Here is a 26836-nt window from a genome sequence, read left to right on the forward strand (position 1 = left end):
AGGGAAAAAAAACACTGACCGGAGATCTCCTCTCCACCCGGTATGATGGCTGGGTGCTTTAAGGCTTTAGGCTTCTAAAAGAAGGGAGGAGGTTAGGGCCGCTAGGTGGCGCAGTGGGTAGAGCGCCAGCCTTGAAGCCAGGAGTTCATGAGTTCAAATCTGGTCTCAGACACTTCCCGGCTGTGTGACTCTAAGCAAGAGGCCTCAGGGAAGTAGGGGGGGAGTCATGGAGGAAATTGGAAAGGAAAGTATTTTCAATCAAAGATTGTGGTTGAACTTCCTCATGCGCCAGCGTCCTACGGAGCCATAATGTAGAGGCCCAGGAAAGCTCCGCAACTTCATCCAGTCCCGGGGCTCAGAGGCTTCCTACGCGTGCGTCTCGGCCCCTGTATTCCTTCCCTGGGCCCGGTGCTCGTTACAGGCTATGTGGGCGCATGTGTGTGTGCATGTGGGCAATGTCTCCCCCTCAGACGTAAGCTTTCTCCTCCCGTCCATTCTCCACACACCCGGCAAACGAGGGGCACTTCCGGACGCTGGTTACCTGATTGCCCCGAGGCGCACAACAGCCTTAATAACCTTCTGGCATGGAAAGCAAATCAAACCGAGTTTTTCCCAGAAGCCATTGTTGATAAGTCTAGTGACTCCCAAAATGAGAGGCCTTCCATACAAACGATCCCGGAGTCAGACAGTAACAGCAGTTCGGAGGATGAGGATTATCATTATTAAAGAGACTTGAACAGTTAAAAATCAAGAGGATATAAAATCACCTTGAACCTTGAGAATTTTATTAAGATAAAAATTTAGGTCCAGACTGGAACAATATAACCCACCATAATTATGTATTTATACAGTCTTGTAATTCACAAAAATCACCAATATGGTAGTCTATTAAAATCCATTAAAAATATCAGGAACAAGGATCAGGAACAAAGACTGTAGCCAGAAGCTGATGGCAGCCCTAGCGATAGCCCAAGATGCCCAGCGGATCAGTATTCAGGATCGACTCAAGCTTGTTTGGCTTCCACATCCGCTATAAGGAGGATGCAGCAGAGTCTGGCAGCAGCGAAGAGGGAAGAGACTTATTTTTCCAAGAGGCTAAAAAGCCCCAAAGAGCTGGAAGCTCAAATTCTTCTATTTCAAAGGAAGAAAACAAGGAATCCTGTTCAACTAAGTGCAATTTAGGATGTACCTCCAAGAAGAAACTTAAACTAAAAGGAGGTGGGGACATGACAGATGAGCAAGATGAAACCCCTAAAAGGAAGAAAAATAAGTTCCCTTCACAAGACAGTACCTCAGTGGAGGAAAAAGGAAGCAGTGGTAATTCACATCCTGACCAATCATCACAAAACACAAACGATCTTTTGTCTGGAAGGAATATTTCAAGGATGTGAAAAATGGGTGTCTCGTGTTTTTTAATACTCTACTTTCTGTTAGAGGATGTGCCACTTCATCCTTTGCAATAATTACTTCTTTCTTCAAAATCTTCATAGCATAATATTTTCCACTTGCCTTCTCTCGAACCAAATCACTTTCCCAAAAGTGCCTTTACCCAATAGTTTCAAATAGTCAAAGTCATTCATTGTCTTTCTTTTATGATGAGTTGTAGAAGCATCCATTTCCTCTTCTCCTATATTGTCAATTTGTGAAGTAGGACTACAATTCATCCTTTCCTCTTCTTGCCTCTGAAGTCTGTCTGCTGCAGCCTGGAGAGCTTCTGTCCATTCTTCCCTTTCCTCTGGAGTGTCCACATGAAATGTTCGTTCTATAACAGCGGTCCACCGGAGGCGTCTGATAATAAATGTGTTGGCCCCCGAGTAGAACGGGACGGGGCGCTGCGGAGCGGACGGAGCAATCTGCCCCGGGGCGGACGGAGCAATCTGCCCCGGGCCGCACCCTTGCCCCGGTTTGGCTCCCGGCCCTAACCTGCTCGCGGAGGGATTCCCATCTAGCCCCTTCTTCAGGGTCCCTGTTTCCCAAGATGGAGCGGCCGGAGCGGGCGGAGGCCGGAGGGTGAGCAGGGCCGAGAAATGCAAAGATTTGGAGACCTAGAGAGGGTCTAAGAGGAGGGTCGGAGGGCCCGGACACCGACGGACAGAGACAGACCTGTAGGGGGAAGGGGCGCGCTGGGGAGGGGGGGGAGAGGGGCTGAGACCTGGGTGGGGATCCCGGGCCGGACTTCGGCCCTGCTCCACCCTCAGCTCCCTCAGGGACCTGACTCAATCGGCAACTTAATGGCAACTTACTGTGTGTCGGGCACCGAGTCAGGTGCTGGGGGTGCGATAAACGAGACAGCCCGAAGGACTAGAAGTTGGTCAGTTCCTTCTCTCTGGAGTTCAGTTTGCCCATTTATAGAACGGGGCCGGAGCAGGGGGACCAGAAGGATGCATGTGCAATTCGATGTTGTCTAAGGACTCCCTGAGCTCCGACATCCCCTGTTCTAGGTCCTCTCCCAGCTCTGACCTTCCCTGTTCTAGGTCCCTTCCAGCTCGGACATCCCCTGTTCTAGGTCCTCTCCCAGCTCTGACCTTCCCTGTTCTAGGTCCCTTCCAGCTCTGACATTCCTTGTTCTAGGTCCCCTTACAGCTCTAAACCTCTCTTGTTCTAGGTTCCCTCCCAGCTGACATCGCCTGTTCTAGGTCTTCTTCCAACTCTGATCTTCCCTATTCTAAGGGTCCTTCCAGCTTTGACATCCCCTGTTCTAGGTCCTCTTCCACTTCTGACATTTCCTGTTCTAAGGGCTTTCCAAGCTAAGACGTTCCCTCTTCCAGATCTTCTCCCAGCTCTGCCATTCCCTGTTCTAGGTTCCCTTCCAGCTCTGACATCCCCTGCTTTAGGTCCTTTCCCAGCTCTGACATTCCTTATTCTAGGTTCTCTCCCAGCTCTGCCATTCCCTGTTCTAGGTTCCCTTCCAGCTCTGACATCCCCTGCTTTAGGTCCTTTCCCAGCTCTGACATTCCTTGTTCTAGGTTCTCTCCCAGCTCTGCCATTCCCTGTTCTAGGTTCCCTTCCAGCTCTGACATTCCTTGTTCTAAGGGCCTTCCAAGCTAAGACATTCCCTCTTCCAGATCCTGACATTCCTTGTTCTAGGAATCTAATCTAGAAATAGAAGATTCAGGCAAGGATGGGGACGTGGGTGCAGCTAGGGAAGAAGGGGCTTTCTCCTCTCTGACCCCTGGCCCCGTCTCATTGCAGAAGCAGCCTCTCGGAGCCCCCGAAGCCGCCGGCCGCCAGCCCTGCTCCCCAGACGCTGGCCCTGAGTCAGGTGGGGCCGGGCCAGTGATGGCCCCCGGATCCCTGCTGCCCCAGCTCCTCCCCGAGGGTCTGGCCGCCCTCACCATCCCCATCCGCCTGGATGCCCTCTCCTACCTGCTCCACAGTGCCCTGCTTGGGGCCTACAGCCTCCGGCCCGGCCCCGCCATTTGCCCTTGCCACTCCGCCCCTTACGGGGCCTGGCCGGTGGCCCAGGATGCCCCCAGACAGCACTGGCCCAGGAGCCAGAGGCAGAGGGAAGTTAATTGGTCGGAGGAGGGGGAATTCAAGGGTGGTAGAGAGCCGGAGGCCCCCAAGAGACGGGCGCGCCCCTCGCCCCTTCGGCCGGCCCTCAAGGACCAGGGGAGCGAGTCCTGGCGGCGCAGACCCCTCGCCCCTCCGCCCAAGCCCAAGGAGGAACAGGAGAGCAGGTTCCACCATCGCCGAAGCCCGGCCGCCTCCTGCACGTCAGCCCCGGCGGAGTGGGAGAGGGATTATCAGCACTGCAGGCCTCCTGTCCCTCCTTCCCCGCCCAGGGAAGATTGGGAGGGGGGCTACCACCGCCCGAGGGCCCCAGCTGCCGCCAGCCCCCCACCGGCTGAGGACTGGGAGACCGAGTACTACGGAGCCGGGACCCCAGACCCCCGGGACGCCCCTTTGGGCCGCTCTGAGAGCCCGCTTCTGGAGGACAAGGAGAGCAGCCCCGAGGCCCGGGGCCTCCAGCCCTGAGCGGCCCCCAGCGTCCCGACGCCTCGTGGCGTTGCCCGGCCCCGGCCCCTCCTCTGACCCCGGCGGGGGGTCCCCGACTCCAGAGACCGGCCTTCGTCTCCCACTTGTCCAGCAGGTCTGGGCAGCCGGTGGTACTTCTTTGACCCAAGTTTCTCAAAATTGTTGCCGAACGGGGCTCTGACCTCAGGCCTCGAGTCCCTCTTCTGGCCCAGGAAAGGACGCAGACATTTCCCTCCCTGTCAGAGCCTCCAGCCCCCACCAGGGACCCAAGCCCCCTGATCCCACAGTTCATGACCCCCGAGGGACCCAAGCGTCCCGCTCTCCGGTTCACTAATAAAGCTGTTGTGATTCGCCCTTTCTGTGTCCTGGGTGTGTGGTTGGCAGCTGAGGGCTAACCAGGTGGTTCTGAGGGCCGCGCATTAGTGGAGGGAGCGCAAAGGAAGGAGGGGAGGCCCTGAGGAGCTGGGCTGGGGGCCTTCCCTTCCCCCCAAATCAGTTGTCTCAGCAACTCCCATTTATGGCCTTTGCCAGCTCAGCAACTCTGGGGACTAGAAGCTGCTGGTAGCCGGGCCTATTGTCCCGAGGGGTTAAGGGATTTGGGGGCACCCGGGGGAGGGCATTCAGGAAGGGCTGGGACTGGGCTGGGATTCAGTCTGCACCAGGGGGACGTGATCATCGGAGGGTTCGGCATCATCTCTGAGACTAAGGTATGGACCGAGGCCCCCGCTCCCGAACCCGGAGCCCCGTCCCAGTCCCCCAAGTGTCTGAATCCCAGCTCCCGCTCCCTCGGGGCTTCGTCTCCCCGATCCCCACCACCATCATCTTGGGGACCCAGCAGTTCTGGGGGGGAGCGAGATAACCGGAGCTCCTCACAATACGACCCCAAGTCCCCTGTAGGTATCCACCATTCCCCCTTGGAAGATCCAGGTGTCTGACATCTTTAGATGGACACAGAGAGACAAAGAGATGGAAACAAAAACAGAGAGACAGAAACAGGGAGATAAAAGACACAAAGAGAGGAAAGAGAGACAGACGGGGGAGAGAAGGAAATAGCAGGTGGTTAAGGGGAGGAAGGAAAGGAAAAAAAGGAAAGGGACACAAAGAGGAAAAGACAAATAGAGATGGAGATGGGGCGGGGCAGGAAAAACCCTACGGGAACTGAGATGGAGAGAAAGAGACTTCGAGGTACCTACCTCAATGACACAAACTAGGGGATCTAGAACCCAGCCAATTCCCCTCGGAAACCAGGCCCCCCGATTTCCCAACCTTCACCCCCGACCCTCTAGGGACCCAAGAACGCTGGTTCCCCAACTCCCACTCCCTGTCCCCAGAGATAGTTACACCCCTGGGTCCCAGCTCTCCAGGACCCAGTGTGTGATGGAACACTCAGATGGCCAGCCCAGGACCATTTAGGACCATTGGCGAATCAGGCGTCTCCCCGTGTCTTTCATTCTCACCTCTCTAAAGGACCCAGACGACCAATGTCTCTGCTGCTAAACTGTCAGAGACACAGAATCCATCACCAGCCTTGCCTCCCTCAATCCGGTCTACAAGGACGCCGGCATCTGGGGACATAAATCCCAGCCCGGCCCAGACCCAGATGCAGCCTCTGTCCCTCAGGTGCTCCTGGCCCCCTGTGCTTTTAAGAGCCAGGGCCCTTAGGTCCCCAGGCCAGGAGTCTCCCCCCCCCACTCTCTGAGGCTCCCTCATTTCCCTTCCTCCTCTTCCCCCTCCCTCCCTCTCTCCCAGGACACCATGTACAGCTTCATGGGCGGGGGCCTCTTCTGTGCCTGGGTGGGGAACATCCTGCTCGTGGTTGCCACGGCTACGGACCATTGGATGCAGTACCGGCTGTCCGGGGCCTTTGCCCACCAGGGCTTGTGGCGCTATTGCCTCAGCAACAAATGTTACCTGCAGACCGAGAGCATTGGTAAGGGGGCTGGTGGGGGGGGGGACCAGGGCCACAGGCCAGAGCCCCGGGCACTTGGCTGTAACCGGGCAGAGCAGCCCGGGCGGGCACCGAAGTGGGGGAACAGGTAGAGAATCCAGGGGCATCTGGAGGTTGGCAGAGCCAGAGAGTCTTAAGGAAGCCCAGAGCGAGGAGGAATATCCTTAAAATGGAGAATGGCGGGGATGGCAGGACCCTTAAAGCAGGGAATGCAGGGATGGCAGGACCCTTAAAGCAGGGAATGACGGAGCTGGGAGGGGCCAGAGAACAGGGAAAGTTCGAAGTGAGAAGTTAAGAGATGATCAAGAAGGAGAAAGAGAAGCAGGAGGTGTGAAAGAAAAAAAGAGAAAGATGGAACAGTAACAACAAGGAAGAGACAGAGAGCGGCAGGAGCCAGGACACTGAGGCAGAGATGGGGAAACACATACGGGGAAACAGACGTGAGGAAGGCAGGATGGGGAGACAGAGGGAGGGAGGAGGAGGAAAGAAACCAAGATGTGGAGAAAAACAGGGAAATCAACAGAGATAGAAAAGAAACAGAGACAATACACACAGAGAGACACAGTGAGACAGATACACAGAGACAGAGAGACAACCAGACAGAGACATCGACAGAGAAAGATACAGAGAAAGAGGAAACGGAGAAAGAGCGAGACACAGAGACATGAACAAAGATACCTGAGAGACAGAGGGAAAGATCCACAGAGACAGAGACAAACACAGACAGAGACAAAAACAGACAGAAACAAGGAGCTAAAAGACACAAAGAGAGGCAGAGAGGAAGGAGACAGAGACATAAAGAGACAGAAGGGGGAGAGAAGGAAATAGCAGGTGGTAAGGGGAGGAAGGAAAGGAAAAGAGGAAAGGGACACAGAGGAAAAGACAAATAGAGATGGAGATGGGCCAGGACAGGGAAAACTCTAAGGAAACTGAGATGGGGACGGAGAGAAAGAGGAAAATGAACAGAGACAGAAACAGAGAAGGTGAAATAGCTCACAGGAGAGGAGAGCAATCGAGACCAGGTCAAGGTCTGGGAGATGAAGCCCGCGCGCTGCCCAACACAAGGGGTACAATGGCAGGCAAGAATCAGCCCCTGTGCTTGAACTCAGGAGATCTCCTGCGGGAGACCCCGTGCCAACAATCAGGGGCACCAAGAGGCAACCTGGAGGGATGCCCTAGGGAAGGCAGTAGCATCAAGAGAGATGGGGACCCTGGGAAGTGGTCATGAGTGGGGAAAAGGATGGGCTGGGCAGCCTGGAAGTAACCTCAGAACCCAGATCTTTCCTGCCCCAAGAAGCCAGGGACTGCGGTACATCCCAGAGGGAGAAGAGCTAGCCTCCGTTCTCCTCTCTGCTTTCAGCTTCAGTCGCCTCCCCGGGCCGCAGTTGCCCTGTTTGCTAAATTAGGGATTTTCTCTAAAATCGTGATCCCAAAGGCCCCTCCCTGCTACTTCACCCATCAAGATGTAGCTTCTCCCTATGGAGAACATGCCCAACTTCATGGGGTCCAAAGGGGTGGTTACATTTGGTGATCAGAGGAGGCTCCCTGTGTTAGGAGAATCACATGAGCTAGTGGAAAAGGGCTGCATAAATGTCTCTTTTATTACCACTTGTCTATTAGTTATTTTTATTAATTACATTATTATATTTATTACCACTTATTACTTATCACCAAGTAGTTCTTAACACAGTTTCTGTGAATGAGACGGTGGGTACATTTGTTGCTTCTTTCATGACATCGCCTTTCGTATTTGAACAAGTCTGAGACAAAGGGGAGGAAGAATAGTGAGACTCAGAACCAAGAACTGAGTTCCAATCCTGCTTCAGACTCTTGTACAGCCATCACTTTTCTTGGTCGCAACCTCAAGTTTGTTCATCTGTTAGGTGACTTGTGGGAGCATCAGCCCTAATACATTGTGGTGTCCAAGCTTTAAGTGCTACATAAACATCATTATTATTACCACTTTGCAAAAGAAATAGAGGTGCCGGGAAGGGAGGGGACTTCTCAGAACTGGGAGAGAGTTGGGGCTCTCTCTTTCAAGCAGTGCATAAAAAAATTAATCTTCCCTTAGAACATTCTCAATCAGGGATGTCTAGCTTCTTCTGAATTATCTCAGAGCATCAGGGGACCCACTACTCCTAAAGTAATCTCCCCCTAGAACATACCTAATAAGGGGTTCTCTAATTTTTGAATACCCGCAGGGGTCAGGGGACTCACTACTCCCAAAAGAGCCCATTTTCCCCTGACCTCAAACCTAAATCTCCTCTCTATGCTTTTTGCCCATGACTGTTGCCTTCTGGTATCAATTAGAGCAAATGTGGCTCTTCAGAGACTTGAAGGTAGCCTAGTATGGCTGCCCTGAACCTTCTCTTCTTTGGATTAAATGTTCTTAGTCCCTTTAACTGCTCTTCATATACCATGAACTGAAATTTCTCTACCACCCTAGTTGACCTCCTCTTGGTCAGCTTGTTGATGAGCTTTCCCTGGGGTACCCAGAATCAAACACAGTGCACCGAGGGGTTCTTACTAGGGTATGGTATAGCTCCCTAGTTCTGGACATGAACTTGCTAAACCTAAGCAAGCCCTGAATTGCTTTTCCAACTGCTGAATCCTCTTGTTGATGCATTCTAAGCATGCAGTCCACTAAAACCCCAAACAAAATAAAAATAAAAAGCAACCAACAATCTGGATTCTTCTCAAAAATGTTGCTCAGTAAAACCTCTTTTATCTTCCACTGGTGAAGTTAATTTCTTGAATCCAAATATAAAACTTTAAATATTCACTCATTCATTTCTCCAGATGATATTCAGCCCCATTGGTCTAGTGGCTCTCTATATGACTATCTTCCATTGGTGAAGTTGATTTCTTGAACCCAAGTGTAAAAGTTTACATTTATCATTCATTCATTTCTTGAACCCAAGTGTAAAAGTTTACATTTATCATTCATTTCTCCTGATGAAATTCAGCCCCGTTGGTCTAGTTGGTCAATATCTTCTGTCTTCCACTGGTGAAGTTGATTTCTTGAATCCAAGTATAAAACTTCACACTTAACCTTCATTTCTCCTGATGAAATTCAGCCCCATTGGTCTCGTGGCCCACTATATGACTATCTTCCACTGGTAAAGTTGATTTCTTGAACCCAAGTGTAAAATTTACACTTATCCCTCATTCATTTCTTCTCATGAAATTCTCGGAGACTGTGTCAGGGAATCAGAACAAATCTAAGCAGTCCTGCCAAGCTGGGAAAGCCTTCCGCCCAAGTCCAACTAACCTTGCAGAGCCTTGAATAGGCTTGTCACCAGAAGGTTGGCCAGAAGGGGAAGAGAACACTGTGGTTCTGGAGGATTGGGGAGGGTTTTCCCATAGGCTGTGTCTATCCTGAGTCTGGGAGGAAGAGGAGGATTCTACAGAGCAGAGACAAGGAGAGAGGGCTTGACCTATGGGTTTGCAAAGAACCAGAGGAGGTAAGGCTGAAGTTGAGAAAGCTCTCCTCTCCCAATCGAACTAGAAATGTGGGAGGGAAATTGGGGGGAAAAGGCAGAAAAGGCCAGCCCTCCGAGCTGGCTCCATAGAGAAGCAATTGGATCTGGAGCTACAGACTGGATCATGTAACCTCTTGTAAAACTTGGGGCTCTTAAAAGAACACAGAATCTGGAGTCGGAGGTCTTGGGATTGAGTTCCAGGTCTGCCATTTAATGACATGACAACCTCTCTGGGCTTCAGTTTCTCATCTGTAAAATAAGCCTCTGAGGTCCATTCCTAGGTCCTGCTGCCGTTGAGAAAATCAGGTCAATGGAGAGCTCTTTGTGAGCCTTCGGGCTATAACTTTTTATTCTCCTTATTAAAGCCTGGGCTGCTAGTCTGTGCTTTAGCCTCTAGGTGATAGGGAGCCACCAGAGGATTATGAGCAGGGGAGGGAAGATCAGGATTCCTTTGACAAATGTTACCGGTAACCATGGAAAGAGGCAGTTGCCGGAGACTGGAGGAACGCAGGCAGATGGCTGATGACAGAGTGAGCTGAGATTTGTATTGGAGGGGGGAATGGAAGGTGGGGAGTTCATGTAAGGAAGGAGAAAGGGTATGAGGGCTAAGAAAGGCCATTAATGGGCGAAGTCAATGGCTGAAGAGCTCCGTGGTACGTTGGGGAGGGGGGAATAGAGCAAGACCAAAGGTGGGGGTAGGTTGTGGAAGTGGGGAAGCAGGGTGTCTGGACCCCGCGCCCCAGCAATACTCCAGCACGCGATGGCCGACACGTGAGAACGAAGAAGTGAGCAGCTGTTGCCCCTTCAATAGCATATTGGAACGCGACGCGGGCCTTCATGATCCTGGCGGCTCTCTGCTGCTTTGTGGGGATTGTCATCGGGATCCTGGCCTTTGCCCAGCTGCCCACCTTCCACCGGCTCACGCGCCCCTTCTCGGCGGGCATTATGTTCTTTATCTCCAGTAAGTGACCCCCCTCTTTCCTCTTTGCCGACCTTCGCCCTCCCCAGCTCTGTCCGGACCCTTCCCAAGGACAGCCATGACCGCTCCCGGCCCTCAGTCCTGGCTCGAGCCCATCCCCAGCTCTCGCCCCAGTCCGTCCCTGACTCTAGAACCAGAAATCCTACTTTTAGTCCTAAATCTAGCACCATCTCCTCCCCCCCAGTCCCATGGCCATTCCCATTTTCAGTCACCTCACCACCCCTCCTCCCACGCTTCTCTCCGAGGGGGGGGTCAGGGTGCCCCCAGCCCCATCCCCTCCCCCGCCGCACCCCCAGATCCATCCCGGCCCCCTCCCCCCAGTTTCTAGCCTTCCCCGCCCTGTCTCTGTCCAGCTCTCTTCGTCCTCCTCGCCATGGCCATCTACACGGGAGTCACCGTCAGCTTCCTGGGCCGCCGCTTCGGGGACTGGCGCTTCTCCTGGTCCTACATTCTGGGTTGGGTGTCTTTGCTCATGACCTTCTTTGCAGGTAACTATAGACCCGGTGAGAGGCCGGGGCTTGGGGCTGAGAGGGCCTGGACCCTTGGCCTGGGTCCCCTCAGACCTTCCCTCCTTGTAGGGATATTTTACATGTGCGCCTACCGAATGCATGAATGTCGCCGCCTTTCCGGACCCCGCTGAGCCCGGGCGCCGTCCAGGGGGCCCTGGAGCCGTCCTGTCCCCGACCCCGGCCCCGGCCCCCTCCCCTTGGATCCGACTTCAGTGAAGGAGCAGCAGGAAGCCCGGTCCCCGAGGGGCTGGGCTCGGGCGGTCTGGCTGCTTGAGGCTCTGAGGGAGTAGAGCTGGGCTGGCCTGCATCTGGGGGAGGGGAGAGTGGGCTCGGACATCTGGGCCCCCGGGGGCAGCCGCGGGAGCCGCATCTCTGGGCCCCTGAAGAATCTGGGGACAGGACTCTGAATGTCTGGGGGCTAGCCTGGGGGGGGGAGGATGGAAAGGCTTGTTCTGACCTCCAATAAAACTACTGCGAAGCCCACTCGTGGTCTCTGAGTCAACATTTGTCCAGCGGTTGTTGGGCCCCCCAGGGACGGCTCAGGAACCCCGGATGCGCGACCGGCCAGACGTGGGGCTCGTGGCCTGGGGATCGAGGCCTCTGTGCCTCTGGCGGGGCCGGGGGGATGAAGGACTGACCGTCCAGGCCCCTCGAAGGGGGGGGGGGCTGGGGAAAAGCGTTCCGTGGCAGTTGAAGGAGTCTCCCAGGAGCTGTGGAATCATGATCATGGCTAAACTGGCCAAGCTGCGTTGCAACTTCATCTCCACCATCCCGGCATTGCTTTTCATCAAAAGTATCACCATCCTGGGCGTCATCTTCTTTAACCCCTCCTGGGCTTTCTTCTATAACTATGAATACGAGGCCTTGGTGATGGCCAACCCATGGGTCATATGCGTGAGGAAGCAGTGTAAGGTCATCAAGCACATCGGTAAGGCCCCGACCCCGCCTCGCCTCCCGCGCTGCGCTCTGGGCTTCCTTCTCCCCCCAGTCCCAACCTGTGACCTCGGGGGTATGACCCCTCTCCTCCCCTCTCCCCCGTGTGTCAGCCATCTCTGGGCCCGGACTCTTTAACTAGTGACGGATGTGGTCCAGCTTTCAACATCGCCCCTGGGATGGGTGACTGGGAACCTGCAGCACCAGGCGGCGTGGGATGAGTGCTAGTCCCTGCCCTTCCAAACGGCGCTTCCCCTTTCCTACCTGACACTAGTGGCTGGACGCCTGATCAATAACTCCTCGCTCCTGCTTCCTAACCTCTGACCCCCTTCCCTTCCAGCATCCCCGAACCTGATCCCTCGGTCGGGCCCCCCTCATCAACTCCCACCATCCCCTTTGGTTTTACTCAGTAAGATTAACCTTTATCTCTTCCCTAACCCTAGTTGATCCTCATCAACTCTGGGCAAAGAACAGACCAGGATTTAACCTTTTGGCAACCTGGCTTGTGTGTAAAAGGTAGAGAGACTTGGAGGACAATTCAATTCAATTCCACAGACATTTATGGAGGGCTTGTGGTCTACAGGGCCTTACGCTCAGCGCTAGGGAAGCAAACAAAATGAAACCAAAAAACCATCTCGTGACAAATGGTCAAACAGCACGTCTACAGCCGATGCTCCCATTTTGACCGAGTTGGTTTAACTCTGCCCAATCATTCTAGAGTTCTCAGCGTGCATTTAGTAAACATTTACTATGTGTCAGGGATTTCTGGGAATATAAAGAAAGGGGAAAAATCCAGCCCCTGTCCTTAGGATTTCACCACCCGTAGCCAACCTAGGGGTGAGATCCTCAGAACTTAGTAAGAGATCATTAGATGAATCATCATGATGATTATTCTTGTTATGTTGACAATATTGATATAATTAAGAGGTATTCATTATATTTCTATTATTCTAGTGAATTAGCATTGATGAGTAATCATATAATTAATACTTAACTAGTTGTTTTATTGATATATTAATTATATTGGTATGTTTGTACTTGATATAATTAACGTATTATGTCAATAATAGCTCACATTGATGTAGTGTTTTAAGGTATCCAAAGTGCTTTCCACATATGATCTCGTTCATTCTCAAAACATGAGATCTGGGGGATCGAGAGGTTATTTTTATTCCCATTTTACAGATGAGAAATGTCTGAGGCAAGTTTCCAATTCAGTTCTTCCTAACTCCAAGACTTTCCACTCTAACCACCAATTGAGAGCTTTTATTTTTTCACTTGAGTCTTTTGAGGAACCCTGGGTTATCTCCTTGCCATGACTAGGTTGAAATCTAAATGAGGGAAGCAAACATTGATTAAGCACCTACTATGTGCCAGGCACTATGCTTAGTGCTTTCCGAGTATTATCTCATTTGATTTTCACAACAACTTTGAAGGGAATTGTCATTATTATCCCCCATTTTATAGTTGGGAAAACTTAAGGCTGAAAGAGGTTAAGTGACTTGTCAGCACAAAGTCACACAGCTTTCAGTGGTTCATATATCCATATTGGTTATGTTTGTGAGAGAAAACACAGATCGAAAAACATAAAACATAAAAAACTAAAGCGAAAAATAGTTTGCTTTGTTCTGCACACACAAGTTCTTATTCTGGATGTGTATAGCATTTTTCACTATGAATATGTTTTGGCTCATTGTTTTGCTGAGAAAAGCTAAGTCAATTATAGTTAGTCATCACACAGAGTTACTGTTACTATGTACAATGTTCTCTTAGTTTTGCTTAATTCACTTTGTATGAGTTCATCTAAGTTTTCCTAGGTTTTTCTGAAATCATCTCATTCACCATTTCTTATAGCAGAATAATATTCCATTACAAACATACATCAAAACTTGTTCAGCCATTACCCAAATTACAATTCTTTGTTACCACAAAAAGAGCTTCTATACATTTTTTGTATAAATTGGTTCTTTTCCCTTTAAAAAATATGTTTGGGGAATATGAATAAACATTTTGCAAAGAAGAAATTAAAGCCATTTCTTGTCATGTGAAAAAGTATTCTAAATCACTTTTGATTAGAGAAATGCAAATTAAAACAACTCTGATCTATCACTTCACACCTTTCAAATTGGCTAAAGAAAAGGTCATGATAAAAGTTGGAGGGGATGTCAGAAAATTGAGACACTAATGCATTGTTGGTGGAATTGTGAAAGGATACAATCATTCTGAAGAGCAATTTGGAGCTCTCCAAAGGGCTTTAAAACTCAAAGGTCTATAAAACTGGGCATACCCTTTGACCCAGCAGTGTCATTACTGGGTCTGTATCCCAAGGAAATCATAAAAGAGGGATGTGCAAGGATGAATGTTGAAAATTATCTTTGAATGTATTTGGAAAAACAAAATAATATTTATTTTATTTTTACAAAATAATATTTAAAAATATCTTTCACATATAGAATTTATATTGCTATTTCTGGTCAAAGGACATGCACAATTTTATAGTCCTTTGCTCCTAGTTCCAAATTGCTCTTCAGAATAGTTGGATCAGTTCACAATTCTACCAATGGAGTATTAGTGTTCCAATTTTCCTACATGCCCTCCAATATTTGTCAGTTTGTTTTTCTGTCACATCAGTCAACCTGATAGATGTGAGGTACTTGGAGTTGTTTTAACATATATTTTTCTAATCATCATTGATTTGGATTTCTTCCTCTGAAAACTGCCTGTTTGTATCATTTGACCACATATCATTTGAGGAATGACTTATTTTCTTATATATTTGATTCTGTTCCATTAAATATTTGAGCAACGAGGCCTATATCAGAGACATTTGCTATAAATTCCCCCTCACCTCCGGCTTTCAGCTTTTCTTCTAATTTTGGCTGTACTGATTTTGTTTGTGCAAACCCTTTAAATTTAATATTAAAATTATTCATTTTACATCTCATAATTCTATCTCTTGTTTAGTAATAAGTTCTTTCCTTGTCCATAGATCTGATAAACTATTCCATGCTCCCCTGATTTTCCTATGATCTCACTCTTTCTATCTAAGCCCTGTACCAATTTTGACCTTATCTTGGGACACGGTGTAACATGTTAGTCTATACCTAGTTTCTGTCAAATTATTTAACAATTTTCCCTGAATTTTATCGAATAGAGAATTCTTGTCCCCAAAGCTTGGATCTTTCTGTTTTTCAAATACTACATTATTGTGATCATTGACTACTGTGTATTCTATACCTGATCTATGCCACTGATTCACCACTCTATGATTATTAGTATGGATAGGACATCTTCTTTCACATTTCCCCCCATTAATTTTCTTGATATTCTTCACCTTTTGTTCTTCCAGATGAATTTTATTATGTAGTTCAATTGGCATGGCACTGTATACATAATTTAATTTGAGTAAAATTGTTATTTTTATTATACTGGCTCAACCCATCCATAAGCTATTTTTTTCTGATTGTTTAGATCTGATTTTATCTGTGTGAAAAGTACTCTGTAATTGTGTTTTTATAGTCCCTGGATTTATCTTAGCATGTAGATATCCAAGTATTTTATATTGTCTACTGTTAAGGGACAGATCAGTTCTCCAAGAGCCTCCACAGCTGTGGATCATAGCATCTGAAGGAGTCACAGGGCAGCCTTTGCTGACACAGGTGTTGCAGATTGGGAATGAGATAAATTGGAGGCAGAGGGAAGAGGAGAGAGGTCAGCCATTGTCAGGTGGCTTCCGTGTATTCCAACAGTTCTTCCGTGTATTCGAACAGTCTACCTCTATTTAAAATGGAATTTCTCTTTGTATTTCTTGCTGATGGACTCTGTTGTCAATATGAAGACATGCTGATGTTCATTTATGTGAGTTTTCTTTATATCCTGAAACTTGGCAAAGTTGTTAATTATTTCAACTAGTTTTTTAGTTGATTATTAAGTTTACCATCATATCATTTGCAAAGAGTCATAGTTTTGTTTGTTCACTGCCTATTTTAATTCCTTCATTTATAGTAACAATACATTTATAGTAACAATATTGAATAATTGTGGGAATAATGGGTATCCTTACTTCAATCCTGCTCTTATTGAGAAGTCTTTCTAGCTTATCCCCATTACAGGTAATACTTGCTGGTTTTAGATATATGTTACTTTAAAGAAGATCCATTAGTTCATATGATCTCTAGGGTTTTTTTTTAATAGCAATGGGAGTTATATTTTGTCTAAAACTTTTGCATCTCTTGAGATGATCACATAATTGCTATTGGTTTTGTTATTGATATAGTCACCTATGCTGATAGTTTTTCTAATATTGAATCAGCCCCGAATTCCTGGCATAAATCCTATCAGGTCATAATGTATGATTCTTGTGATATTTTGCTGTAATTCCTTGGCTACCAATTTATTTAAAAATTTTTTTGCAGCAATCTTCATTAGGGAAATTGGTCTATAGTTTTCTTTCTCTGTTTTGGCTCTTTGGGGCTTAAGTATTTTTAGTTCCATGTTTGTATTTTTAAAATAATTTGATAGGCGCCTTCTTTGCCTATTTTTATTTTTTTCCAAAGATTCTCTTTTTGGTTACATTTTAAGTTCTGAACTACCTGTTTCCTTTCCCACTTCATACTAGAGAAAGCTACCATTTGGCACGCACATTATATATAAATATAAAAAGATAGCTAGAGGGGTGTGTGTGTGTGTTTGTGTGTGTGTGTGTGTGTGTGTGTGTGTGTGTGTAAAACCTGTTCAGAGGACTTCTTAAAAAAAAAAACATTCTATGCATGCTTCTATTTATTAGCTCCTTCTCTGGAGTGAATAGCATCTTTTTTCATAGATCCTTTGTGGTTCATTTGAGTATTATAATATGCACCATAGCTTAGTAATTCATAAACTTTTTTTGAACAATATTGCTGTTATTGTATACAATTTTCTCTTGGGTTCTGCTCATTTCACTCTTCATTATTTCATGCAAATCTTTCCGTGTTTTTTTCTAAAATCAACTTACTCATTAGTTCTTACAGTACAGTAATACTCCATCATAATCACCTACACCACAACTTGGTTAGCCATTGTCCAATTGATCAATGTCACCCCAATTTCCAGGTCTTTACTACCACAAAGAAAGCTACTATAAATATTTCAGAATATGTAAGTTCTTGCCCTTTTTCTCTAGTCACCTTGGGAAGCAGAGCTAAAATAGTATTGCTGGGTCAAAGGGTATACATGGCTTTATAATTCTTTGGAATTCAGATTCCTCTTCAAAATGGTTACATCACTTTACGGTTCCACCAACAGTGGATTAATGCCCTAATTTTTTCCCATCTCCCCAAAAATTTCTCATTTTCCCCTTCTAGCATTTTAGCCAAACTGATAGGTTGTGAGATAATATCTTAAAGTTGTTTTATTTTGCATTTCTCTAATCAATCATTCAGAGCATTTAAAATTATTCTATATAATTTTGTTATTTTTATAAAGATAACACAAAGATTTATCACATTCTTTAAGCATTTATCAATTGGAGAACAACTTGCATTTGTATAAATTCGACAAAGTCCTTTATATATTTGAGTTGATTCTGCTCCCCATTGGCACATGGAGTGTGTGCACATTTATAGACAATACAAAATTCAGAAGACCCGAAAGAACAGCTCTTTGTTGTGAGAGGATTCAACAGGTATCGCTTCCAAATGGCAGGCTGGAGGAAAACCAAGCTGGCAAACGAAGACCAGTTTACTGAAGGAGGAGCTGGATATATGTTTTTCTGGAGTGGCCACAGCAAAAAGGAGCATGATTTTGCTTTTTAGAGTCATATTCAGCTCTATTCCAGTATTTCTTTTGGACTAACCAATTATTAATGACAATCTTAGACATAGGGAATACATTTCCATGTATAAAATGGTTTGCCCTTATTGAGCCCCTTGAAATTAGTCTTTGATATTAGCTCTAATATATCAAATTTTCTACTGAGTTCAGGTTTGTTTGCAACAAAATCCTGAAAATCTGTTCCTTTTTTTCATTGAATATTATACTTAATTTTGCTGGACATAATTCAGCTGCAACTCTAGTTCTTTTGATTGTTGATATATAGTATTTCAGGACTTGAAGTCTTTTATTGTAGCCACTGGTAAGTCTTATAGGATTCTAATTATATGTCCAGTATATTTGAATTTTTTATTGCTTGTAAAATCTTATCTTTGATCTGGAGGCTTTCTAAATTTAGCAATGATATTCTGTATGTTTTCCTTGTTTTCCTATCTTTGAGGTAACGATTGTTTTTTTTTTCCTATTTCTACTTTCCCCTCTTGTTCTATCACTTCAAGATAATTCTCTTGAATTTTTTCTTGTATGATTGTTTCAAGATTCTTTTTTGTTTGGTCATAACTTGTAGGTGGTAGTCCAATTATTTTTTTCTCCTCTTGATAGCTTCTCTAGATGCGTTGTTTTTCTTATGAGATGCCCTACATTTCTATTTTTTCATTATTTATATATATTTTTAATCATTTCCTGATCTGTCATAACTTCATAGTTTTCTCCTTGTCCAATTCAAATTTTTGAAGAATCATTTTCTTCTTAGAAATCATGGGTCTCCATTTCTAGTTGATTGACTTTTCATAATCTTCTTGGATTATTATAGTTTTTCCTTAATGTCTCTCATTTGATTTAAAAGTCTTTTTTGAATTCTTCTTTGGATAGATAACTATTTAATGTTACTCTTTGGGATTGGAGAGGCTTGTTTTTTACTTCTTTGTCCTCTTTTGAAGATGAATCCTTGTCTTCTTTACTCTCAGAATAACTTTCTGTAGTTGGGTTCTTTCTCCTTTGCCTGCTCATTTAAAAAAAAAAAAAGATAGCTTGTTAGTGTAATCATTTCTAGTCCTGGGGTGAAGAGTGGGGATGGTGCTTCTGGCTTCAGGTGTTCCTTCAATTCAGCCCTTTGGCTTGGAATCCAAAACCAAGAACTCTACCCTCTTGTAAGTATCCCTGCCCCTACTATGACTCCATTCATCAGGCATGTGCTCAGCCCTTCTCACCCAGAGCCTATTCCTTATCAGCAGAGGTTCTTCAATCTTCCCAGACTCTGACCTGCAACTCCCCACATTGTCTGGGAGATGAAAGTTCCTGTGGTTTTGGCTGCTTCAGCCAAACTTGCTTGCTGTTTCAGCAGAACTACATGGAGATATTTACTTGTTTGGTGAAGTTCACTTGTACATCCAAATGGTCCTGATGCTTCTTTTTTTCTTGGAAATTCATTTATGATCTATTCAATTTATTTTTCTAAAATAGGTTTGTTTGCATATTCTATTTTCTCTTGTGTTAATCTAAATGGTTTATCATTTTCATAAGTATTTTTTCATTTTACTTTAAATGTTTATAACTGGACAAAGCAACAATTGCTTTGATGTCACCTTTATTAGTGGTATAGTCCACCTTTTCATTCTTGATACTAGAGATTTGGTTTCTTTCTCTTTTTAAATCCTATTAACCAATGGTTTATTTTATAAAACTTATTTCTACTTTTATTTATTCAATGATTTTTATACTCATTTTTATTAATTTCACTTTTGATTTTTATGATTTGCAATTTGGTTTAGTTGGGGATTTTACTTTGTCCTTTTTTCTTAAAAAATTTTTTTTATATCTAATTTTTTTGAACTTTTTTAAAATGTTGCACATATAACTTGGTCTACTCTTTTTACATTTTATTGATGTAATCATTTAGAGATATGTTTTCCTCTGATTAGTGCTTTTGTTGCATTCCATTGGTTTTGCTATTTTGTCTCATTTTCCTTATTGTTTCTATGACTTGTTCATTTTTTTAATTGAAGCTTTCTCTTTTCAAAACAGATGCAAGGATAATTTTTAATCATCAACCCTTTCAAAACCTTGTGTTCTAATTCCCCCTCCCCTTCCACCCTCTCCTCTAGATGGCAAATAACCCAATATATGTTAAACATGGTAAAACTATATGTAAATTAGGGCACCTAGATAGTGAAGTAGATAGAGGACCAGCCTTGAAATCTCCTAACTTGAGTTCAAGTCTGCCTTGACTTGAACTTGACCTTGAAGTTAAGTGTCGCTTAACACTTCCTAGCTATGTGACTCTGGTAAGTAACTTAACCCCAATTGCCTCAGGGGAGAAAAAAAAATATATATGTAAATCTAATATAGGCAAATATTTATACAATTATCTTCCTGCACAAGAAAAATCAGATTAAAAAAATGAGAAAAAAATTCACCAACCCTTTATCCAGTTGATAAATGGTCAAAGGATATGAATTTTGAGATGAAGAAATTAAAAATATTTCTAATCATATGAGAAGGTGTTCCAAATCACTATTGATCAGAGAAATGCAAATTAAGACAACTCTGAGATACCACTACACACCTCTCAGATTGGCTAAGATGATGAATGTTGGAGGGGATGCGGGAAAACGGGGACACTGATGCATTGTTGGTGGAGTTGTGAAGTGATCCAACCATTGTGGAGAGCGATTTAGAATTATGCCCAAAAAGTTATCAAACTTTGATCCAGCAGTGTTAATACTGGGCTTATACCCCAAAGAGATACTAAAGAAGGGAAAGGGACCTGTATGTGCCAAAATGTTTGTGGTGGCCCTGTTTGTAGTGGCTAGAAACTGAAAACTGAGTGGATGCTCATTCAGGTAGAGAATGGCTGGATAAATTGTGGTATATGAATATTATGGAATTTTATTGTTCTGTAAGAAATGACCAGCAGGATGATTTCAGAGAGGTCTGGAGAGACTTACATGAACTGATGCTGAGGGAAATGAGCAGAACCAGGAGATCATTGTACATGGCAACAGTTAAGATTACATGATGATCAATTCTAATGAATGTGGCTCTTTCCAACAATGAGATGATTGATGCCAGTTCCAATGGTCTTTGTGATGGAGAGAGCCATGTGTGCCCAGAGAGAGGACTTTGGGAACTGAATGTGGATCCCAACATAGCATTCACACTCTTTTTGTTGTTCACGTGCATTTTGTTTTCTTACTCATTGACTTTGTATGACCTGATTTCTCTTGTGCAGCAAGAGAATTGTATAAATATGCTTATTATATTGCATTTAACGTATATTTCAACATGTTTAATATATATTAAATTACTTGCCATCTAAGGAAGGGGGGGGGAGGAGGAGGAAATGTGAAACACAAGGCTATGCAAGGGTCAATGTTGTCAAATTATCCATGCATATATTTTGAAAATAAAAAAAGCTTTATATATAAAACAAAAAGACTCAAGCAAACAACAACAAAAGAAGTGCAAATGCCAGTTGAGCCATACTCGGTCCTCACAGTCCTCTCTCTGGGTGTAGATCACAAAGTCTTTGGAACTGGCCTGAATAATCTCATTGTTGAGAAGGGCCAGGTATGATTTCTTCTTTAATCCACTCATTCTTTCAGATTAGTTCAGTCCCCCATTAATTTCAATGTATTTTCACGATTTCTTATTTTATTGCATCATCTGGAACGGACGCATTTACTATTTGATTAACATTTTATTGATGTAAGGATTTAGAGATATACGTTTTCCTGTGATTACTGCTTTTGTTACATTCCAGGTTTTGTCTGATTCTTTTTTTTTTTTTTTTAAATCATTTTAATGATTGTTTTTACAAGTTGTTCTTTAGCCCCTTCATTCTTTCAGATGAGCTAAGTTAGTCCCCATTCACTTTCCGATTAGTTTAGTCCCCAATTAATTTGAATGTTTCCATGGTTTCTTCTTATTTTATTGCATTATGATCCGGAAAGGCTGCGGGGAATATTTCTGCTTTTCTGCACTTAATGATAAGGTTTTGAACGTCCTAATAGACGGCCAATTTTTGTAAAGCTCCCATACGTGTTCCTTGCTCCATTCAGTTTTCTCCAGAGATCTAGCATTCTAACTTTTCCACAATTCTCTTCACCTCCTTATTTTGTTGAAGGCTGTCTGGCTCTGAGAGGAGAAAGTTGAGGTCTCTCACTAGCAGAGTTTTACTTTTCCCCCCGGGGAACTCATTTTACTTTTAAAACAGCAATTCTTCTTTCTGGACTCTCTCCTCCTGCCTCCGAACTTTCCCCTCCTTTTCATGCCGTTTTCACCTCCAAAAGCGCAGCCTCCAATGCGGCCCCTGGCCCACCCCTGCTCCCTTTCGTCTCGGGTCCCCCCCCTTCTCCCTCCTCCCGGGCCCCGGCCCCCCCTCCTGAGGCTCTCTCCGCCTGCCGCCTTCCCCTCCCGTCCAGGACAAGCCGAAGCCTGTCGCGTGTGTCTGGTGGTATCCCTGGTCCTGTCTATGCCTCTGGGCATAAGCGTGCTGGCCCACATCTTGGGACTGCTGTCCAGCTCGCTGCCAGAGACCATGCCCTTCTTCACGAGCATCCTTTGTCTGGCAAACGGTGCGTCCCGGGCCCGGGGAGACGGGCTCCGGGAGTCCTGGGGGATGTGGGCGGAGCCGCGGCCCCCTCCCTTTCCTCGCCCCCCTTCTCTGCCAGGTTGCTTGCAGCCCGGCACCTCCACACCCAAGCCCCTCCCGAGCCCGTGTCACCCACCCCGCTACCCCTCCCGAGCCCGTGCCACCCACCCCGCTGCCCCTCCCGAGCCCGTGCCACCCACCCCGCTGCCCCCCCCCGAGCCCGTGTCACCCACCGCGTTGCCCCCCCCAGCCCGTGCCACCCACCGCGCTGCCCCCCCCCGAGCCCGTGTCACCCACCCCGCTGCCCCCCCCGTCCTGACTTCCCACCCCGCTGCCCCTCCCGAGCCCGTGTCACCCACCCCGCTGCCCCCCCAGCCTGTGCCACCCACCCCGCTGCCCCTCCCGAGCCCGTGTCACCCACCCCGCTGCCCCCCCAGCCCGTGCCACCCACCCCGCTGCCCCCCCCCGAGCCCGTGCCACCCACCCCGCTGCCCCTCCCGAGCCCCTACCACCCACCCCGCTGCCCCTCCCGAGCCCCTACCACCCACCCCGCTGCCCCCCCGGTCCTGACTTCCCACCCCGCCGCTCCGCAGGTTTGGTCAAGTTTCTCGCCTTCATATTCTTCCACCTCCTGTTGACTCAGCTCAAGTTCCTCCTTCGGCTGTTCGATATGTGGCTCAGCTGGCCCTCCTACTTGCTCCTGACGTCCTCGGTGATCTACATCGTGGTCGGTGCGGCCGGGGAGCGAGCGCCGGAGCCGGGGAAGAAGGGGAGGGACGCGGATGGGTCAGGAGAAGAGGGGAAGGGGAATGGAGGAGGAGAAGCGGCCGAGGGAGGAGGAAAAAGGGAAGGCGAGCTTGTTGAGGCAGAGAAAAGGAAGATTTCCAATGGCAGGAGACCCCTGTGGAGGAGGGGACCACGGAGAAAAGGGGAGGCTGGCAAAGGGAGTGGAGAAGGTAAAGGGGATGAATGAGGAGGAATGAAAGGGAAGGCCATGAAGTGGGAGAAGCTGTAGAAAGATGGAAGAATGAGAGGTGTGAAGCCTTTGACTCAGGCTGCTGTTGGGAGGTAGGGAAGACTACCTACATGGGATATAAAGGGAGAAAGGAGGCAGCTGGGGGGCCCAGTGGATAGAGCACCTGCCCTGAAATCAGGAGGATCTGAGTTCAAATCGGGCCTCAGACACTGAACTCTTCCTAGCTGGGTGACCCTGGACAAGTCACTTAACCCCAACTGCCTCAGCAAATAAATAAAGGGAGGGAGGAGGGAGCTGTCAGAGAAAGAATAAGCAGGAGGAAGTAGCGAAGGAGGGTAGAAGGGATAGTGTAAACCATGCAGAGGCAGCTAAGGGGCAACTGAAGTGAAAGGGTCCTGAGTTCAGATTTCACCCATCACTTTTAAACAGGTTGGGGAAGCCATTCAACTTGTTTCCTTGTCTGTAAAATGGGGATAACAGCACTCCCTCCCAGCGTTCTGAGGATCAAATAAGATATTTGTAAACTGCTTTACAAACCTTTTAGTACTATGTAAATGCCATTATATAGGGCAGAAGGCAGCAAAAAAAAAAAAAAAAAAGGGGGGGGGACAGCGTATTGAGGCAACGGTTTTGAGAGTATAGACTGGGGTGGAAGAAGCAGGCAGGTAATATTGGTGGAGAGGAAGAGAGATGGACAGGGAATATAATGACCACAATGAATGCAAGTAGATCTTGGGGTGGAGCACCGAGGCCAGGGCAAGAAAATAAAGGAAACGAGTTGCCTTCTTCTCCTGGGGAGTACAACTGGGACCTCTCTTTTCCCTAGGGTCCATCATCTTCCATTATCACCTTCATCTCCTCACTTCCCAGAAAAAGCCTTTAGAGAAGCTGGTGATTTCCGAAAACACAATCGTCACGAAGAGTTTGAAAAATTTCTTAGCCTCCAGAATGACTGAAAAATCTGTCGGCACAAAGACCAAAACCACCCTCACCAGAGGTCTTGATGTCTTCTTGCACCCAAAGTTCAAAAGAACTCGACCTTCAAGTCTCAGGAAGTCCCACTTCTTTAAAAGAGTTTCTATTGCCAAGCTGTCTAACAGATCCTGGAGCTCTGAGCAGCCTTGGGTCTCCCAAAACCTTAAAACCTCTTCATATCCCATGGGCTTTAAGGTTCAGCCAATCATTATGAATCCCCTTCCCTCTGTGATTTCCGATGTTCCAAGTACTTCAAGTCACACAAAACTCTAAAGTCTTGCTCCCAAGAGCTCAGACACTTCTCCTCGTTGCTCTCTCCCCACGGTCACAATTCTCCTCCTGGAGGAGTCCTCCGCGGATCCTGATGCTGCTGGAGGTGTCTAACCTTTGTCCTTTCCCTCATAACTCCCCTCTCAAGCTCGAGCCAAGATTTGCCCTCTGTGAGATCCATCTCTGGCCCTGTTGAGGACCTGGTGTAGACAGGAGCCTGGATATGTATGGACTGTGGGGAAGCCAGATGGAGCAGAAAATGAAGATGTGTGAAGACAGAAGGATAAAAAAGAGATGAATGTCTATTTCCTACATTGTGTTGTCATTAAAGAAAGCCTGAGACTTCCTCCCGAACCAGTGTTCCACCATCTCCGTTATGTTTCCTGACTCCATCTCTAACTCCGCTCCCCACCTGTATCCCTCCTCCATCACATCCCTATCTTTAAGCCCAGTCCCAGTTTGATCATTAACTCCAACCTGATGTCCACCCCCACTCTCTCCTCTAACCCATATTCTTATCTTTCCCCTCATGTCTAACTCCCATTCCACTATCCTCCCCAAGCCATAGCCAACTCACCACACCCCCAAATTCATGCCTATTTCCTACTGTTAGCTCCATTTCTAACTCCGAGCCCCACATAACCCCCCATCCTCTGCGGTACACTGGGGTGGGGGTGGTGATGTCAGCCTTGGGTATCTTGGAAGGTTCTGTGACAGTTGAGGCCCTGGAGGGAGTGGGGAAGGTCAGAAAAGCCTGGAAGGGGGAGCACAACTGTTGTACCTGAGGAGAAATCTGAGGGGACAAGGAGGGACCTGAAGGGATAAGAAGAGATCAAGACTTGGGAAGGAGCTAAAGAGATGGGAGATAACTATGGCAGAAATAAAAGAAACTGAAGACAAATATTAGGGCCTGGATAAAGAGAGGAAGCAAAACCGGATAAGGGCAGACCGATGGATAGTCCGGGCTCCCGGTCCTGGGCTGGGTTTTGCCTGCCTTGTACCCAGGAGCCTCTCAGCCTTTAGTGGAAAATGAAGAAAAAGGGTTCATTAAACCAAAAAGACGAATTGGTGCCCTTCAAAATGGCCCTGAACATCCTTTGCCTTATACTTCTCCTCCTCACCGTGTTCTTGCCCTACTGGCTGAAGATACAAAAGTCTCAACAAGAGTGTATCCACGTGGGCATATGGAAATCCTGTGGGAATCACATATGTGAGAACCTTGTGAAGTCAGGTACATGGGGACAGGGAGAAGAATGGAGGGCAGGAAGTGGGGATGAGGATTTCGAAGGAGGTAGGGAAGAGGGATGGGGTCAAGAATAAAGAGAGAATAAAGATGGGGCTGAAGGTTGGACCAAGATGGAGGGTAGAGACTGAAGGTGGAGATGGGAATAAAGACAGAGAAGGGGAGTCAAAAGGACCCTTGGGCTTACAGGATGTGTGTTCCGTTAGTCTGAGAAAGTTTCTTTCTGTGGGTGAGCAAATAGACACAGGAAGCTGATTGTGGGGACTTAAGGGGTGTGTGTGTGTGAATGTGAGTGTCTAAGAGTGTGTGTGTGTGTGCAAGAGTGTGTGTGAGCGTGTGAGTGTATGGCCATTGCCATCACTCCCTCTCTCCAGTCTTAATTAAGGCAGTTCAAGTGCTGATGGGCTCAGCCATTGTAACTGGCATCTTGGCTCTTGTGAACATTTTCCTGCTGCTGATCAATGTAGTGAATGATAGGACCTCCTTCTTCCTTTCCTCTGCCCTGTGCAGCTTTGTCACTGGTAAGATTCGGGGCCTCAGGGTCTTGGTCACGAGGTGCTGGGAGGCCGATCGCGTGCTGGTTCTGGGGCGGTGACCGCATCCGATTCTCCCCGCAGCCTTACTGGGCCTTTTTGGTCAAAGCATCTTCATGGTGACCACCAGCACTTCAGCGTTGGGACGCGTTGATTTCCTTTATTTTGACTGGGCCTTCTACCTAGGCTGGGGCACTTACATCCTCTACCTCCTGAATGGTGAGCCGGTGATAGGGGCTGAAAAGGGCTGGGGACGAGGAACGGGATTGGGAAGGAAGCGGAGGATGGGAGTGGGCAGAAGATGGAGAGAGGATTGGAAAGGGCCACAAGGGTGAGTTTGGAGACGGGTGTGGGAATGGGGCTGGGCTGGGCGTGGAGGGGGTCTGGAGATGGGGATGAGAATGGAAACTTAGAGGCCTTCTTTCTCAAAGGGTCCCTGATACTGGTGAGGAAGCACTCCACCAGGGTGAAGCCAGCAAAGCAATCTAGAGTCATGTCGATACAAGAGTGCAAGTCGGTGGCCGTGTGAAGACAGCCCAGCTCCCTTGTCCTGGGATGGACCTCCTGCAGCTGTGTGTGTGTGTGTGTGTGTGTGTGTGTGTGTGTGT

The 26836-nt window shown here is 47.0% G+C and overlaps 3 protein-coding genes across 5 annotated transcripts; all 3 read left to right on the top strand.

Moving 5' to 3' along the window:
* The first annotated feature begins 974 nt into the window (after positions 1–974).
* Positions 975–3997, top strand: C3H19orf84 (chromosome 3 C19orf84 homolog). The gene is made up of 3 exons (XM_051990886.1): positions 975–1112; positions 1819–2010; positions 3193–3997. Exons 1-3 carry the CDS (start codon positions 975–977, stop codon positions 3976–3978), a joined length of 1116 nt encoding a protein of 371 aa, XP_051846846.1. The 3' UTR covers positions 3979–3997.
* A 1736-nt stretch (positions 3998–5733) lies between these two features.
* Positions 5734–11532, top strand: LIM2 (lens intrinsic membrane protein 2). The gene is made up of 4 exons (XM_051991427.1): positions 5734–5908; positions 10220–10369; positions 10741–10875; positions 10966–11532. Exons 1-4 carry the CDS (start codon positions 5734–5736, stop codon positions 11025–11027), a joined length of 522 nt encoding a protein of 173 aa, XP_051847387.1. The 3' UTR covers positions 11028–11532.
* An 82-nt stretch (positions 11533–11614) lies between these two features.
* Positions 11615–26821, top strand: LOC127556434 (uncharacterized). Of its 3 annotated transcripts, XR_007952460.1 has the most exons (7): positions 11615–11824; positions 22062–22214; positions 22825–22962; positions 24034–25683; positions 26070–26216; positions 26313–26447; positions 26660–26821. XR_007952460.1 is itself a non-coding variant. In XM_051989588.1 (4 exons), the coding sequence occupies exons 1-4, from the start codon at positions 11617–11619 to the stop codon at positions 24088–24090; spliced, it is 552 nt and encodes a 183-aa protein (XP_051845548.1). In that variant the 5' UTR covers positions 11615–11616; the 3' UTR covers positions 24091–24189. The 3 variants fall into 3 exon arrangements, 1 of the variants encoding a protein (XP_051845548.1); XR_007952461.1 differs by lacking the exon at positions 26070–26216; XM_051989588.1 differs by lacking the exons at positions 26070–26216; positions 26313–26447; positions 26660–26821 and having other exon boundaries at positions 22825–22958; positions 24034–24189.
* Positions 26822–26836: the final 15 nt, after the last annotated feature.

The sequence above is a fragment of the Antechinus flavipes genome, chromosome 3, assembly GCF_016432865.1.
Source record: "Antechinus flavipes isolate AdamAnt ecotype Samford, QLD, Australia chromosome 3, AdamAnt_v2, whole genome shotgun sequence".
Classification (NCBI taxonomy): Eukaryota; Metazoa; Chordata; class Mammalia; order Dasyuromorphia; family Dasyuridae; genus Antechinus; species Antechinus flavipes.